This window comes from Nomascus leucogenys, chromosome 5 (genome assembly GCF_006542625.1).
Source record: "Nomascus leucogenys isolate Asia chromosome 5, Asia_NLE_v1, whole genome shotgun sequence".
Taxonomy (NCBI): domain Eukaryota; kingdom Metazoa; phylum Chordata; class Mammalia; order Primates; family Hylobatidae; genus Nomascus; species Nomascus leucogenys.
The window spans coordinates 11,459,711-11,478,349 of record NC_044385.1 but is presented as its reverse complement, the minus strand read 5'-3'; the positions used below and the strand labels follow the sequence as shown (position 1 = coordinate 11,478,349).

The following is an 18,639-nucleotide window of genomic DNA, read 5'->3' as shown; positions in this document are numbered from 1 at the left end:
AACGGCTAAATCATATAGCATGTGTCTAACTGTTTGAGAAACTGTCAAACTGTTTTCCTAAGTAGTTCTACCATTTTATATTCCCACCAACAATGTATGGGATTTCCAGTTTCTCCATAACCTTCCCAACACTTGATATGTTCAGACTGCTAGAGTTTAGATATTTTTATTGGTGGGTAGTTACAGCTCATCGTGATTCTAATTTGCATTTTTCTAATGACTAATAATGTTGACCATCTTTTCTTATGCTTATTTTCCATTAGTGTATGCTCTGATCTATCTTTTAAAGTCTTTTGCCAACCTTTTACTGGGATTGATTATTTTCTTACTGTTGCATTTAGAGAGTTCTTTATGTATTTTGGATATAAGTCCATTGTTGGATATGTGATTTGAAAATATTTTTATTCTTTTTACACATTACTGTGTTCAATTTGCTAATATTTTGTTGTGGGTTTTTGCATCTGTGTTAATGAGGAAAATTGGTCTGTTTTCTTTCTTTCTTTCTTTCTTTCTTTCTTTCTTTCTTTCTTTCTTTCTTTCTTTCTTTCTTTCTTTTCTCTTTTTTGCATTATCTTTGTCTGGTTTTGGTGCCAATGTAATGCTGGCCTCCTGAAATGAGTTGGGAAGTTTTCCTTCTATTTCTGTTTTCTGGAAGAGATTGTGCAGGACTAGAGTTATTTCTTTCAATGTTTGGTAGATTTCGCCACTGAATCCATCTGAACCTGGAGATTTCTTAGTACAATTGAATTTTGTACATCTATCTTATATTCAACCTACAGCTTTGATAAACCAACTTATTAGTTCTAGTAGCTTTTTTGAAGTTTCCATCATATTTTCTACATAGATGATTATGTCTATAAATAAACACATTTTTACTTCTTCTTTTACAATCTGGCTATTTACTTGCCTTGCCTTTTTCTTTCCATTTCTTTTTCAATACCAGTACAATGTTGAATAGAAGTTGTGAGAGCAGACATATGGTTTTGTTCCTGATTGTAGGAGAAAAGCATTCAGATTTTCAACATTAAGAATGGTGTTGGTTGAAGGTTTTCTCACAGATACCCTTTATCAGGCTCCCTTCTATTCTAGTTTGCTGAGAATTTTATCTGTAATGGATGTTGGATTTTGTGAAATGCTTTTTTGTATCTATTGAGATGATCATATGGTATTACTCTTTTAGTCCACTAATATGATAAATTAATTGATTTTTGAATATTAAACCAATCCTGCATTTCTGGAATAAACCCATTTGATCATCATGAAACCAATTTACTAAAATTTTGTTAAGAATTTTTGCAACTATTTTCATGAAGGACATTGATCTGTAGTTTGTGTTGTTAAAGGGAGCTGTCCATTTCATCTAAGTTGTTGAATTGATTGTCATACAGTATAGGTATGAACGTATAGTATAGATATAAAAGAATAATATGTGAATATTAAAATATTCACATTTTAAGTATATTCTTAATAGTAATATTCACAGATTATTATTTTAATATCTATAGAAACTGCAGTAATGTCACCTCTTTCATTTCTGATATATATAATTAGTGCCTTCTTTCTTTTTTCAGTGTGGCTTGAAGCATATCAATTTTATTGATTTCCTCAAAGAACCAGCTTTGAGCTTATTGATTTTGTCTCCTGGGTTTATGAATGTCAATGATTTCTACTTTGATCTTTATTATGCCTTTTCTTTTGCATACTTTACTTTGCCCCTTTTTTCTAGTTTCTTAAGGTGGAAGCTGAGGTCACTGATATAAAATCCTTCTTTTCTAATATAGGCATTTAGTGCTATAAATTTCCTCTTAAGTCCTGCTTTAGTGATACCCTGCAAATTCTTTAATTTTCATGTAGTTAAAAATCACTTTCCAAAATTCTTTAAAATTTTTTTCTTTGATCCATGGGTTAACTAAAAATGTGTTATTGAATTTCAAGTATCCAAGGAATTTTCAGAGATCTTTGTTACTGACTACTAACTTAATTCCATTGTTATCTGAGAACACTCACTTTATGATTGAATTCTTCTAAATTTATTGAGAGTTATTTTACAGCCCTGAAAATGACCTGTCTTAATTTTCATGCGGGTTCCCCATAACCTCCAAGTCCCATTGAGGTGACAGCAAATGGCTTATAATGAAAGGCTACACACAGTGAGTCTCATTACAGAAGAGGAACACCGAGCTAGTGCCACAGGAACTTTTATAGCAACCAAAAGCAAGACTTTTTTGCTTGGGAGTAGATATTACTGCATTTGTCAAGGCTGCACATTGCAAATACAGCCCTCTTTGCCTGATGTCTAATGTCTTGAAAACCGTTGTTTTATGTGTTTTTCCCCAGGCTTTAGTTGTTTCAGGCAGGATGGTAAATCAGGTGCTGTTTTTTCCATCTCATCTAGAACTTTAAGTCCCCACGTTAATTTTTGAAAACTAAGTTGAACGATCTAGCACTTTTTGTAATTGTACACCTAATTTCTTTTTTCTTTTCTTTCTTTTTTTTTTTTTTTTTTTGAGATGGAATTTTGCTCTTGTAGCCCAGGCTGGAGTGCGGTGGTGCGATTTCTGCTCACTGCAACCTCCGCCTCCTGGGTTCAAGCGATTCTCCTGCCTCAGCCTCCTGAGTAGCTGGGATTATAGGTGCATGCCACCACAGCCAGCTAATTTTTTTTTAATTTTTTTTTTTTTTTTTTTTTTTTTGAGACGGAGTCTTTCTCTGTCGCCCAGGCTGGAGTGCAGTGGTGCAATCTCGGCTCACTGCAAGCTCCGCCTCCCGGGTTCACGCCATTCTCCTGCCTCAGCCTCTCCGAGTAGCTGGGACTACAGGCGCCTGCCACCATGCCCGGCTAATTTTTTTGTCTTTTTAGTAGAGACGGGGTTTCGCCATGGTCTCGATCTCGTGACCTCGTGATCTGCCCGCCTCGGCCTCCCAAAGTGCTGGGATTACAAGCGTGAGCCACCGCGCCCGGCCTTTAAATTTTTTTAGTGGAGATGGGGTTTCATCATGTTGGCCAGGCTGGTCTTGAACTCCTGACCTCAGGTGATCCACCCACCTCGGTCTCCCAAAGTGTTGGGATTACAGGCGTGAACCACTGTGCCGGGCCCCAGTTTCTAATAGTTAAAATTTATTGATCAACTTGTTTCAAGAGTATGATTTTAATCCAAAATACAAACTCTAAATTGTAAATTTAAATCCAAGTAAATTAGCTCAGTCACTATTTCCAGGGATACTACTTCTCTCAAGAAATGTTTGAGCACCACTATGCGGGGGACACGCCTGTAGTTGCTGGGGTCTACAACCGTGGACGAGACAAAATCCCTGCGTTCGAGGAATTTACATCCTAGTGAGAATGTTTTTGAAAATGTTAATGTGGCGGGGCGTGGTAGCTCACACCCGTAATCCCCACTTTTGAAGGCTGAGGAAGGTGGATCACCTGAGGTTGGGAGTTCGAGACCAGCCTGACCAACATGGAGAAACCCTGTCTCTACTAAAAATACAAAATTAGCCGGGTGTGGTGGCACATGCCTGTAATCCCAGCTACTTAGGAGGCTGAGGCAGGAGAATTGCTTGAACCGGAGAGGCAGAGGTTGCGGTGAGCCGAGATTGCGCTCTTGCACTCCAGCCTGGGCAACAAGAGCGAAGCTCCATCACAAAACAAAACAAAACAAAACAAAACAAAACAAAACAAAAGTTAATGCAATCTGTTTGCTAATTGTTAGTCTTTCTGCATAAAGCCCCAAACAGTAACTGTGAGTGATGTAAAAATTCTAAGGAACAATGATAAATCCAGACAAACTCAACTTGAAACATTCAGTAGCTCTGAATCACAAAAAATTCTGTAGCATCTGTGGGCAACGTTTATTCAATTGAGATATAAACTGAATTGCGGGCAGGCATCCCATCAGCTCATCTGGTGCCTAAGGCAACCTCTGGTTTACAGTAGTTGCTTAGTACATATTTGATTTAAAAATTTCAGCCTACTGGTCCCAAGGGTCCTCATTTTGCTTCCTGCGGCGGCATAACTGATAGGGAACAGCTAGCCAGCACTAGTGGGATGAAAAGGCGTTAAGTGCAACCCACAGGGCGACATGGAAATATAACACGAAGCTGGCCGCTTGCCCTTCATTGTCGGCTCTCTTCAATTTATGCCCGGCAGGTGAGAGCTGACAATTCCTGCCTTTGGTTTGGTTCCTAACATTTTAATAGGATGGATCCAAATCCTGTGCCTTGATTTCCCCAGGTGAGGGTGGGGAGGAGAGAAAGAAGAGGGGGTTCTGTAGCTTTTAAACTTTACTCCTTAGGGGGCTGTACGTATGTATGTGTGTGTGTGAGAGAGAGGAAGAGAAACAGAGAGAGAGAGAGAAGAGAGAGACAGAGATGAGAGAGGTATGAGATACACAGGAGAGAGAGACAGAGATGAGAGAGGTATGAGATACACAGGAGAGAGAGACAGATGAGAGAGAGAGAGACACGACAGAGAGAGAGACGAGAGAGAGAGAGACACGGGAGACAGAGACAGAGGAGAGGAGAGAGACACGAGAGACAGACGAGAGACAGTGAGACACCAGAGAGAGAGACAGAGATGAGAGGAGAGAGAGACACGTGAGAGAGACACGGGACAGACAGAGATGAGAGAGAGATATGAGAGAGAGACACGGGAGAAAGAGGGACAGAGATGAAAGAGAGACACAAGAGAGAGACAGACGAGAAAGACACAGGAGAGAGGGACAGATGAGCGGAGAGAAAGAGAGGCATAGAGACAGACGAGAGAGGGAGATAGAAGTCTCCAAAGAATAAGTGGGAATATATGGAAAACGCGAATATCCAAATTATATTTGGAAAACTTGGCTGTGTTGGGGTGGTCACGGACCCAGCCTCTTAGGTGTCCCTCCCCTGGCTCGCGATCACCCACCCGGGACACCGACGGACCCCGTGCCGCGAACCAGCCGCTCTCAGAGCGTGGGTGGCAGGCGTGGTTCTGCGCGGGCCCGACCGCCCCCCGCACGTTCCCGGAGGCCTTGGCTGAAGGCGTGCAGGCGGCCTCTGGGCGGCGGCTGCAGGGCAGACCGTGGAGGGGCCCGGCACCTCTGTCCGCCCGCACGTGCTCGGGGCGGGGCGGGCTGGGGCCCGACGGGCGGGGCCGGGGGCGGCGGCGGCGGGGGCGCGGCCGGGCGGCCACGTGACGGGCGGCGCGGCTATTAAGCCGCGCGGCAGCTGCTCGCAGCCGGAGCTGGTGCTTCGCCCGAGACCCAGCGCCCAGGCGTGTCGCCCCGAGAGGAGCCGCGCGAAGGTCACCCCGCGCCCGCCGCCCGCCGCCCGCTGCCCGCCGCCTCCGTGGGTCCGTTTGCCAGTCAGCCCGTGCGTCCGAGCCCCTCGCGCCCCGCCGCAGCCCCGGCCAACCGAGCGCCATGAACCAGATAGAGCCCGGCGTGCAGTACAACTACGTGTACGACGAGGATGAGTACATGATCCAGGAGGAGGAGTGGGACCGCGACCTGCTCCTGGACCCGGCCTGGGAGAAGCAGCAGAGGAAGGTCAGCAGGGGCCTGCGGGCCGCCCGCGCGTGGTGGGGCCGGGTCCCCCGCGGGGCTCCCGTGCGCGTGGCCGCGTGGCCTGGCGACTGGCGAGAGGGCGCTTTGTGGAAGTGCTGTGCTGTCCTGTGCCCTCGCAGCACCGGGGGCCCCTTAGGAAAGAGGACACGTCTGGGGACAGGCAGGACACTGGGCGTCGTGTGTGTGCGCGCGCGCGCGCGTTAGCAGCATCGGAGTTACAGATGTGGTTCTGTTCCTCACACCAACCCGCGTTAGACCAGGATCTGAAGGGGTCTCTGGTCTGCTCCTGACCCCTTGAGTCTGTGACCTTGGCCCCCGAGTTATACTCTCCTGGCCCGTTTGTGTCCATTTACCCCAGCCTCTCTCTTCCCCATTGAAAGAAGCAAAAGAACATCAGCTTCATTGCAATTTCCACCGGGCTGCCCCTAGAGTCATGGAAAGTCATTTATTCAATCTTTTGGGTTCCTTGGAGAGGGATGTTGTATGAACACTAGACATTTACCGATAGTGACAATTATTTCACACTCTATTTATAGTTCATTGAGGTAAGCACACAGGGACGAAGGAGTCAGCCAGCTTCTAAAAGCTCCCTCCCCATTTTGATTGGCGCTCTCGGGGGGGGGCCCAGTGGAACATTCCACTATTTCAAGGTTTCCTCTTGATCCTCTTGGCTGGAATAAATAGGGAATGCTCACCAGGAGGCTTAATCCCGCCTCTTAACTTGACTAGGCAGGGAGCCTGGTTGGGTCAGGCCTGACAACAGAGACCTGCCAACCCAACCTTAAGATAACAGGGTTATGGCAAAAGCCAAACGCTCTGAACTTTTTTCCCCCTGTTTTTCTGGGCGTGGGGCAAGATAGATTTCCCTTCTAAGGGCCTGTTTTAAGTGGATAGCCTGTGATGACCATAATGTGTACGGGCATCTCTGTATAATTGGCACCGTAGCTGATTGTGCGATAGTATTTGGTGAATAGGGGTATGATGGTGGAGAACACACATCCCAAACTCGTCTAGCAGCAAACAGCGTTAGTTGGAAGGAGAGATGATTATCAAATAACCAAGCACTATTTTTGTATCAGGATGTTTGTATCTCTTGTCTACCCTCTCTCCTAAAATACCATTTACTATTATTATTTTAAAGCTCTAATTTAGCTACATTTCAGTCTCTCCCCGAGTTTCTTAAGGCTTTTACCATCCCTACCTTTCTTAGAAAATGGGAGTAATAAATAGAAAAAAACAAAACTTCAAGCCGTCTACTATTGTTTAAAGGACTGATTGTGAAGGAAGTACATGGCATGAGGATTACTAATGTGTCATCTGGACCAGCTGATGCATCATCCATCAGCACGAAGTTAAAAAGTGACTTTAATTTTTAGCAGTGAGTGTTTTTTTAAAAGAATTTCCCCAAATTTTGATTACTGCACTTTTCATGGATTAAAAAAAAAGACAACTCCCAGGTCTTTGTTTTAAAAATTGCTTTCTTATGAGGAACTGTAAAATAGCTAAGGAATTGGACAGGTAGTCTGCCCATCATTTTGGAAAGTGATAGTCTAATCACAGTGCTTTCTGTTGCCTTTTTTTTTTTTTAAGTACAGTACAATAGCAGGATAGAGTTAATGACAGTTTCCAGAGGCCACATTGACATCCCTTCTGCCATATGTAATCTTTTAATATATTTGCAGTATTTTTGGATATATGGCTTTGAATTCTTTTAGGTTTGGGATTCCTGTGTTGACTGTGTTATTATAATTGCATAGCACTTGAAGTAAAGTTTATTATTTAAAAATAACATACTTCCTGATCCCAGTCCAAAATAATGTTAAAAAGTTTAACGTGAGAATTTTTTTAAAGATAGTTTGAATGTTGTACATGCTTGGGGGGCAAAAACTACATTAGGACAAATCTAGAAGATTCTCTATTTCTACTTTTGGTATAGACCCTGCTCAAGTCAGTAAAATAATATTGAACTGTGAGCTCAGTGCAGCCAGAGCAGTGGCCTCTATTTATGTCCTGTGAGACAAACTGCTGGAACCGGACAAGGGTAAAATGCCATTGTTTCTATTGTGGGCTACCTTCTCCACACTTGCCATTTCAGTGATATGCTGGGTATGAGATCTGTCAACAGATGCTGGTAGCACATGATGACGTCCGTGGCGTTATAATGGATGTGATGCCTAATTATATCTACAGTTCAGAGAATCTCATGGGCTATGGTAATCCTTGCTCTGTGGTGTGGAAGGAAAGCCTTGCTATAGAAGGACTTTATAAAAGTGTAATGTGTTTTATAAGAGAAGGGAATCCAGAAGATAGTGGGTTTAGCTGAGTGCAAATAGGCGTTTCAACGTGTCTACCTTCTCTTTCAAGAGTGTGTTAGGAAGAGTGTTACACACAAGTGTGTTAATAGAGTTAGGAATATTTATGTTTTCTATAAAGAAGTATTTAAATTCAACTCAAGGGTAGAAGAAAAATGCCTGCAGTATTACAGATGTGAGATATATATATGTATGTATACACACATACGTATATTATATATATGTGTGTGTGTGTATATATATATATATATATATATATATATATGTAATATAATGTATAATGTTTAGAGACAGGATTTTGCTCTGTTGCCCAGGCTGGAGTACAGTGGCATGATACTAGCTCATTGCAGCCTTGACCTCCTGGGCTCAAGTGACCTCCATGCACTCCAAATTAGCCATGCACCACCACACATGGCTAATTTTTTTTATTTTAAAAACTATTTTTGTAGAGACAGGGTCTCACTGTGTTGCCCAGGCTGGTCTTGAACTCCTGGCCATTCTCCCACCTTGGCTTCCTAAAGTGCTGATACTAAGGATATGAGCCACCATGCTCAGCCCCAGATACAATATTCTAAGACACTGAAATGCTGAGGCACACTCTTGGAGTTAGAATGTTTTACCATATAGAACACAGTTTAGGGATATCAATTTCTAAGTAAACTGGGACCTCTTCAGTGGACTGTTGAAACTTTTAGAGTGTTGGCGTCTAGAAGTAAATGTCTCCTGGAACCAAGGAACACATTGAGCTTGTACCTCAACTGAAGCCTAATTGGGAGGTGACTTGTCAGAGCAGCAATGCCGAATATGTTTGCTATCTTCACAAGCTCAGGGCGCTGTCCTTAACTGTACTGGGAGGCTAGAGCAGACCTTTTAAGGAAACGAAATATGTGTCGATATGTAAAGGGTCCTTATGTCCATAATCGGTCCATGGCTTGATGATCGATAAACTTTTCTAGGTGTTCTGATTGTTTTTGATAGTCCCTAAAGAAATTCAGATTCTTCTGCACTCTTCACAGTTGAGATGGCTGGATTCACCTTGGAGCACCTCCTGTCAGTCTGGCATTTAGGCGAATGTGTTGCCATGTTGGGTCAGGCAGCCTGGCAGGATGCGTGTACAGAGGCAGCCGCCCACGGGATCCGGATTAAATAGAGAGCCTGGGAGCCTTCGAGTTGCCCCTGCCCTTGTTCTGTGGGCAGCAGCTGCTGATTTAGAGCACAAGGTGAAGGCTCTTCCTGCCTAATGACACATACTCTTGCATGAATTTTTCCTAGGAGAAAAGGCACTAATTGTTCCAACGATTAACAGAAAGCTTCTGACATTTCTCAGATTCATGAGACCCAGATGAATTGAAGCTCTGCCTGGTACCCGACTACAGTTGAATCACTAAATGTTTCAAGTCTCAATTTCTTCACCTAGAAAATGAAGATAAATACCTGTCTTTCTTAACTCACAGGGTTTTTTGTCTGGATCAAATGGTTAAACTGTTTTATGGTGAAGGGGCTTTATACATTGTAAAGTGATCTGTAAATGTTCAAATATTATCATCCTTGTGTGCCGAATATTTGTTAATCAGCACTGCACTTAGACTTGTGAGGGACTTGTGAGCATGAGATTTGGCCCTTGGTGACCTTGATGTACTTTGAAAATTGTGGGGAAATACACATAACAAAAAATTTATCATTTTAATCACAAGTGTACAATTCAGTGGCATTATGTCTATTCACATTATTGTGCAACCATCACCACTATGTGTCTCCAGAACTTTTCCATCATCCCACATTGAAACTCCGTACCCATTAAAAACTAGCTTCCCATTCCCCTCTCCTCTGGTGTCCTTTTTTATTTTTTTGAGACGGAGTCTTGCTGTGTCGCCCAGGCTGGAGTGCAGTGGTGCGATCTCAGCTCGCTGCAACCTCCGTCTCCCGGGTTCAAGCAATTCTCCTGCCTCAGCCTTACAGTAGCTGGGATTGCAGGCACTGGGTAGCTGGGATTACAGCTGGCTAATTTTTGTATTTTTAGTAGAGATGGGGTTTCACTGTATTAGCCAGGATGGTCTCCCATCTCCTGACCTTGTGATCTGCCCGCCTTGGCCTCCCAAAGTGCTGGGATTACAGGCATGAGCCACTGTACCCAGCCTGGTGTACTTTTAAAGATAAGATTTATACACTGGAACACTTGGAACATAAGAAATTGTTTAATAATAAGTGCATATTTAATAAGAAATTGTTTAATAATAAGTGCAAGAATAAAAGTTAGCCAGATGCAGTGGCTCATGCCTGTAATCCCAGCACTTTGGGAGGCCAAGATAGGAAGATTGCTTGAGCCCAGGTGTTTGAGACCAGCCTGGGCAACACAGCAAGACCCCGTCTCTGCAAAAAACATGAAATATTTAGCCAGGTGTGGTGGTGCACAGCTGTAATCCTACCTACTAGGGAGGGTGAGGCCAGAGGATCATTTGAGCCCAGGAGTTTGAGGTTGCCGTGAGCTGTGATCATGCCACTGCACTCTAGACTGGGCAACAGAGCAAGACCCCATCTCAAAAAATAAGTGTAATATAATAAGTGTTTACCTTTGGCACTATCAAAGCACCCTTGCATCCCTTCACTCACCCTTTCATCAAGAAGTGGGAGAAGTTCAAAGCTAAGAGTATAGAAGGAGAAAGTAACCAAGGTGGCCAGACCAGGACTCAGGTCTCCCACAGCCTAGCTCTGTATCGGATATGTCTGTGGCTCATGGTGTGTTTGTGTACGTGTGGTAGGGAGATAATACCTGACGCTAAAGATGCATATTCAAACTTAGAAAGTTGGATCCACGAAAAAGGGCCAGGTTATAGAGGGCCTGGGATGCTAAGGCGAGTGCAGACTTTATTCTCCAAGACATGCAGAGCTCCAGAGGTTTTTTGAGCTGGGAAGACCCATGCTTACAGAACTAGTATTGTTGGCAGGACAAATCTGAGTGGACAAGGGCCTGAGGCTGGGGGACCCAGGCAAAAGCCCGTTATGACTATCCAGATAAAGTGGTGAGGATTAGAACAAGGGGGCTGTTAGAAGCAATGGTGAGGAAGACATCAATTTGAGAGTGAGCAGGAGGGATTATACGAAGTATTAAATAACCACATGTTGTTCCCCAGTAGGCTGTGGTATAAATCCAATTAAGTAGGTATGATCCTCCCCATTAGAGCTCCTGGACTTTAATGTCAGGACAGTGGTATCGACAAGTAACAACCAAACTAATGAGGAGAGTCTGTTTATCCACTGGGAGATTGTGTCTGGATAAGAAGTTAAGTATTTACAGGATGTGTCATTATTCCGTGCAGGGAAAGGAGCCACCGTGCTGAGATGGCAAGTCCGGTGTCCATGTGGCCATTGCTGGGAGGGAGGGGTGGAGTTGTAGATAGTCTCTGAGAGCCAGAGAAAGTTCTTAATGGGCAGAAGTGTCAAGGAAGAGGTTAAAGGCAGAGTCTTGTGTGGGCACTAAGAAACCTCTGCACCCAGAGGGACTGTAATAAATATACATGTGGTTTGCTATGGAGAATCACAGCTGCAGGAGTTCTGAGGCACAAAAAACACTCCTTGCCTTTACATCCTATTTGGGACACCGTGATGTGTCCCGGGGTTGCCCTAGGCCTTCAGCCACATTCATCAGGTAAGAAACTTAAGCCCATAATAAGATTTTCCGGGAGTGTGGGAGGAGGAATATAACTATTAGCGGGGAAACTTAATTAACGCAGCCTCAGAAAACTGTCAGAAAGCACCGCAGTCGGTTACTGCAGCTGGGAGACACCTACAGAAAAGGCGCAGTTCTGGAGTGGGTGAGGGTGCTACCATGATGAGCAGAGGAGTTCACACGGAACGCGTTGGAGGACAGTCAGAATCCTACCGCCGTTTCCCTGGGAACGGCACTAAGTCTTCCAGAAAGAACAGAAAGCAGAGATTGGGGGAGAAGCTTGCAAACTACTATGCTAGACAAATTTCAAAGGAAGGAAAACCTTAAGTGCAAGAATTTGGCCTTTCTGAAGAAGACTGAGGAAAATTTTTGGTACAAACATATCTGAACACATGCACACACACACACACACACACACACACACACACACACACCACTTCCCATCTCCACAGTTTTCTAGATTGGAAACTAGAAGGTGTTTTTACCTGCAACCCTAGTGAGGAGCATAATATAAATGGAACACAAGCATGATTGTTCATTCTTTCATTCATTTGGCAAACATTTTTGTAGTCCTTCTAGGGACCAGCAGAGAGGGTTGATGACACCACCATGGCCCTTAAGGAGCTTACAGCCTAGTTCAAGAGACAGGAGTGGTCTGTGAGAAGCACAGAGGAGGGGCATCCGCTTCAGCCAGGCTGCTGTGAGGAAGCTGTTTTCAAAGCCAAAGGTGTTTCAGACCCTCCTGCTTGGTTCCCCTTCATGGTGAATGGAAATGTCTTTCTCCCAGGCGCCCAAGCCAGAAACCCGGGTGTTCCCCTTTACGCCGCCTCCTCTCCCATACCATGGCTGTTGGGCCACCACCTCCCATGGAGTTCTCTGGACCCTGCTTCTTCCCCTCCCTGTGTGCTCCAAGGCCTTCAGGCTTTCCGTCTTCCCTGCGGAGATGAGGGTGGTGGCCTCCCTTTTTGTCACCCTTCCAAGGGTCACGCTCGTCTGCTGGCTTTTCTCCAAGATGCTGCCAAAAATGATCTTAATAAGACATAAGCCTGGTTGTGATATTTTCCTGATTCAAGTGTCTCTATGGTTCTTGGTTGCCTTCAGGAGAGAGTTCAAGCCTCTTATGGTGGTTTGTGAGGCCAGGCCTGAACTAGCCCCATCATCTGTTCATTCACCACCCCAGTATCCCTGCTGCAGGTTTTTAAAGATCTCATGTCCCTGATTGCCTGTCACTGTGTCTGACTCGAGCCCTTGTCTCTTCCATAGACCCTCCCTCCTCCACCTATCTTAGTAGTACCTCCTTCTGCAGCTGCTTCACTGAGAGGCCTGCCTTCTAGAGCAGGGGTCACCTGATGCTCTGTCTCCCCAACAAGGGCTGTGAGCAGTAGCTCTTCTCTGTAGGTCCCTGTGCCTCATTGGACTCACACACAGTCTGCACTGACTTTTTTTTTTTTTTTTTTTTGAGACAGTTTCACTGCTGTTGCCCAGGCTGGAGTGCAATGGCACAATCTTGGCTCACCACAACCTCCGCCTCCCAGGTTCAAGTGATTCTCTTGCCTCAGCCTCCTGAGTAGCTGGGATTGCAGGCATGTGCCACCATGCCTGGCTAATTTTTTACATTTTTAGTAGAAATAGGGTTTCTCCATGTTGGTAAGGCTGGTCTTGAACTCCAGACTTCAAGTGATCCACCCGCCTCGACCTCACAAAGTGCTGGGATTACAGGTGTGAACCACCACGCCCGGCCTGCACTGACATTTATTGAATGAAGAAATTATGAATCCTTTCTAAAAAACGTTTAGTACAATTACTTTTTAAATTAAAAAAACTTTCATTTTAACAATTAAAATCTTTTTTGACAGTCTTTATGACTTTTTGAGCTCTAAATGTGTTAACTCGCAACTCATACTCATTTAATGCTTTTTAAAAATATTCTCTTGAAGTATTTTCTCAGGTCCCCAAAAAGAGTTCCCTGACTTGATTTTTATTGTAAGTCTGAGCTGTCGAGGCCAGGTGTGGTGGCTCATGCCCATATTCCCAGCACTTTGGGAGGCTGAGGCAAGGCTGTCTCTTCAGGCTAGGAGTTAGAGACTGGCCTGGGCAGCATAGACCCTGTCTCGACAAAAAAATTAAAAAATTACCTGGGTATGGTGGTCTGTGCTTGTAGTTTTAGCTACTTGGGAAGCTGAAGTGAGAGGATTGCTTGAGCTCAGAAGTTTGAGGCTGCAGTGAACTATGATGGCACCACTGCACTCCCGCTCTGGGTGACAGGGTGAGAAATAAGCTTTTCATTAAAAAATGTTCAGGCTGGGCACAGTGTCTCATGCCTGTAATCCCAGCCCTTTGGGAGGCTGAGGCAGGTGAATTACATGAGGCCAGGAGTTTGAGACCAGCCTGGCCAACACAGCGAAACCCAGTCTCTACTAAAAATACAAAAAAAAAAAAAAAAAAAAAAAAAAAATTAGCTGGGTGTGGTGATGCCTGCCCATAATCCCAGCCACTTGGGAGGCTGAGGCATGAGAATCACTTGAACCTGGGAGGTGGCGGCTGCAGTGAGCCAAGATCATGCCACTGCACCCCAGCCTGGGAGACAGAGTGAGACTGTCTCAAAAAAAAAAAAAAAAAAAAAGTTAAGAGATGTGCTATGTCTGAAAAAAAAAAGAACTTAAATAATTGGAATTTAGAGCTTTTAGAATTGAAAAAATAATTATACAGATTTATGTATATCATAATAAAATTTGTCAGTATATTTATGAGAAAAAGTTCTGGTAACCTGAATCTGATTTGAAATGAGTTTCTTTTTTCCCCCCAGATTGAAAACCTTCACCCACTTAATAAAGAAAATTCCAAGTTCATTTATGATTCAGAGAAGTATAAATTTAAATTTGTTTTTGTATAGAACACATGGGGAAAATTTTTTTGAAGATGCAGTGTGCTTCACGGTGGTGGAATTGGAAAATGGAGACAAGATTGCAAGTGATTCTGTGGTCCTGGGAAAGAACTGGCATATGCAGTCTTCATACATGCCAAGTCCTAGACCAAGAAGTTGGCATAACTTTGATTTGTCTTATTTATGTTTTTGCTAGGGGGTAAATGTGTTGGTCATAGTCTTTAGAAATTACTATACGCTGAAAATAGATTCTTATTAGTATCCATTACAACCTTTTCATAACAAGCCATGCTATCTTAGAAAAGACCTATATTTTATTAGTGATTATGAGAACCAAATGTACAAATAGGTGAATATGAGATTGTTTTGGGGCCAGGTGCAGTGGCTTAAGCCTGTAATCCTAGCACTTTGGGAGGCCGAGGCAGGCGGATCACCTCAGGTCAGGAGTTTGAGACCAGCCTGGCCAACATGGTGAAACCCCATCTCTATTAAAAATACAAAAATTAGCCGGATGTGGTGGTGTGCACCTGTAATCCCAGCTACTATGGAGGCTGAGGCAGGAGACTCACTGGAATTGGAGTGAGTGAGCTGCACTCACAGCTGGAGTGCAGTGAGATCGTGCCACTGCACTCCAGCTTGGGTGACAGAGCAAGACTCTGTCTCAGAAAAAAAAAAAAAAAAGATTGTTTTGGGAGAATGGGAGCAGTATTTAATATGAAGCTATGATTGAGTTTTGCGAAGGTAGTTATAATTGAGATTGCAAAGACAAATCAAGAAATCCTATCTTCTAAAGTCATGTGGAGTCTTTAAGTTATTTTATTATAGTCAGACAAGATGTGAAGATGACCATTACTTTTAGAAGGTAGGTAATCTCCTTGCTGTTTATGAGAATTTTAGGATAATTTATATGTAAGATAGAACCATATGAAATACTTGATGCTGACCATTTTGACCTCCAAAAATTATAGTCTCTTTATTTCAACTCAAACAACTTTACTGCTGTTGCCCCACTTTTTTTTTTTTTTTTTTTTTTGAGACGGAGTTTTGCTCTGTCGCCAGGCTGGAGTGCAGTGGCGTGATCTCGGCTCACTGCGACCTCCACCTCCCGGGTTCAAGCGATTCTCCTACCTCAGCCTCCTGAGTAGCTGAGACTACAGGCGTGCGCCACCATGCCCAGCTAATTTTTGTATTTCTAGTAGAGATGGGGTTTCACCATGTTAGCCAGGATGGTCTCGATCTCAACCTCATGATCCATCCACCTTGGCCTCCCAAAGTGCTGGGATTACAGGCGTGAGCCACCATGCCCGGCTATTGTTGTCCCACTATATTTGATGCTCTTGACCAATACTACAAAATAGCCAGGGTGTAAAACTGAATTCTAATCATTTCTAGCCTTATCTCTAATGTCTTTGGTATTCATTTGTAAAAGTAAAGGGGCTCTTGAGTTTTGTAGAAGTTAAAAATGTGGGATTTGAAGCCAGGTACAGCAACCTGGTGAAACCCCGTCTCTACAAAAATACATAAGTCAGCCAGGTGTGTTGGTATGTGCCTGTATGCGCAGCTACTCAGGAGGCTGAGGCAGGAGGATGGCTTGAGCCGGGGAGGTTGAGGCTGCAGTGAGCCATGATTACATCATTGTACTCCAGCCCGGGCAACAGAGCAAGACCTTGTCTCAAAAAAAAAAAAAAAAAAAAAAATGGGGACTTTGGATTGAGGGCTTGATATCCAATGAATAAAAGGAGAAAAGTCAAGGCTGGAGATTTAGGTATGGATATTATCTACATATAGCAATGGCTGCAACTCTGAGGGGGTAAGTGGGAGAGGATCTACCCAGAAGGCACTAAAATGAGCTAAGAATAGAGGACTCCTAGAGGAAGCGGTGATGGGAACTGAACTTGGAAGTCTTGCTTTTCTGGACGAAAACATCATGTATTAGACAACTTGGAACCACCTGAACTGTCAAGATGTCTTTGATTTTCTTTCTGGAGAAATCTCACCTTGGTATTCTATTGGAACTTTGCCAGTCAGCCTGAATCTGGCATTTAAGTTGGTTTAGTTACTGGAACAGAAGCCAGAGCTTTGGTGCTGTGGAATGCAATATCTTTTAGCTCATGAGACAAGTTCTTTCTTTCTTTTTTTTTTTTTTATTTTGAGACAGAGTCTTGCTCTGTCACCCAGGCTAGAGTGCAATGGCACGATCTTGGCTCAATGCAACTTTTGCCTCCCAGGTTCAAGCAGTTCTCCTGCCTCAGCCTCCCGAGTAGCTGGGATTACAGTCACCCGCCACCATGCCTAGCTAATTTTTGTATTTTTTTTTTTTTTTTTTTTTTTTTTTTTTAGTAGAGATGGGGTTTCACCATGTTGGTCAGGCTGGTCTTGAGTTCCTGACCTCAGGTGATCCACCTGCCGTGGCCTCCCAAAGTGCTGGGATTACAGGCGTGAGCCACCGCACCTTTCAAAGGAAGCAAAAAACTGTATGAACAGACTTATGGTGCTCAAGTGTGTGACATAAAATTCTTCTGCACTCAGGATGGCCAATGATAGGCTTTGCTAAAGAAGGCTTTATTGAACATTTGTAAGATGCCATAAAAAAAATTACATAATGTAGAATTAAGCTCCAAGATAGGACTTCCTTTTTCAGTTGTATCATTTATAGAATTAAGGAAATGAATTGTTGTTCTCATTTAGATGTTTTGTTTTAAGGTTTTGAAACATATTATAGATGTTTTGGGTGTCAGAGAAGAACAGTCATGAAAATCGTAAAAGACGTATAGAAAACTGGGGCCGGGCGCAGTGGCTCAGGCCTGTAATCCCAGCACTTTTGGAGGCTGAGGCGGGCGGATCACAAGGTCAGGAGATCGAGACCATCCTGTGAATGGTGAAACCCCATCTCTACTAAAAAAAAGAAAAAAGAAAGAAAAAAGAAAACTGTAATCCACTTAGAGATTATGTGTAGAGAGTAGTATTTTTCTGGTTTGAAACAAACACATTTTTGAGGGGAGGCAGGTATTCAGGTGATCAGATTAGAAAAATACAAACCATGTGTTTTGTGTTTTAGAGACTGTAATATTTCTATTCTGTCACTGTAATTTTATGAAATATGAGGTGGCTGATTATTTTATTGCATACTTTGGTCTTTCATGTTAGAATTTGGAGCAGAGGATGTTGTAATTTTTTTTCAGTCTAACACTAAAGCCAAAAAAATATTCCTATCAGGCAGTAAAAGTGATAATACATGGATTTTTACCAGTGAATTAAAAAATGAGAGATTTTCACATATTATTCCTAGTATCCCAAATGATTTGCTGAAGAAGACAGAGAAACAACTATTACTGAGAAATTCCAGGCACTGTTTTAACCTTATATATGATTTTACTGGATTTTCACAGCCATCTTGAAAGGCGAATATTATCTTCATTATTTTAGCTAGGCAAGTTAAGTGAGTTGCCCAGCAGTGGTTGAGGGTGGGGAAGTGGTAGCTGGAAAATGCACACAGAATTTTGTCTAATGTATGTAGAAACAGTTCTCTCTTATAATTGAAATTGTATAAATATGGAGATACTAATTATTTTATTGCGTATTTTTGGTCTGAAAGTGGTAGAGCTGGATTTCAGATCCAGGCTGCTTAACTGTAAGGGTCTTGATTTTTATCACTAAACTTTATCTGTTTTTGTTGCTTTCTGCTCGGATTTGTAACCAACCCAGAGCAGAAGCCTGGGATTCAGTATTTCTGATTTTCCACTTACAAACCTCCTGCCTTTGTGGAAGGGCATATGTGTGTGTGTGAATTTTTTAATTTCTAAACTGGTACAACTGGGAACGTCTGATAACAGTGGGAAAACGGAATTTTGAGGCATGGTCCATATTGTCATTCCAAGATTTTCCCCACGTCAAGCTTTAGCAGTTGCATTGTCCAACAGAAATACCAAAGTAGGAGGGAAGGGGCCACAGGAGAAGTCAGTTAAACCTCTCAATACTTTTAGGGGCTGTGCCATGAAGGGCACATTATCGGAGTGAATGCTGGTATGTCTGATGCACTTCCAAAAGAAGCCAGAGCTCAGGATGCCTGAGATACTGAATCAACTCCCTTTTGGAACTAGAAAATGAGACTTTCAGAGGCAGGAGCATAGATTAGAGTTATCCTCCTACAGGTGCCATGTCTTTATCTACAGGAATGCCCTCTCAGATCAGAGCTCCATGGGGACTGAGCCTAGCATGTTTTGAAATGGC

General features: G+C 43.3%; 1 protein-coding gene across 2 annotated transcripts in view; it reads left to right on the top strand.

The window, feature by feature from the left end:
• Positions 1-5,181: 5,181 nt before the first annotated feature.
• Positions 5,182-18,639, top strand: part of ACTN2 (actinin alpha 2) — a 75,734-nt gene continuing 62,276 nt past the window's right edge. For both annotated transcript variants that reach the window (XM_030812633.1, XM_030812634.1), the window contains exon 1: positions 5,182-5,528. In XM_030812633.1, the coding sequence (XP_030668493.1) occupies positions 5,403-5,528 (126 nt within the window). In that variant the 5' untranslated portion in view covers positions 5,182-5,402. The remainder of the gene's footprint in view (positions 5,529-18,639) is intronic.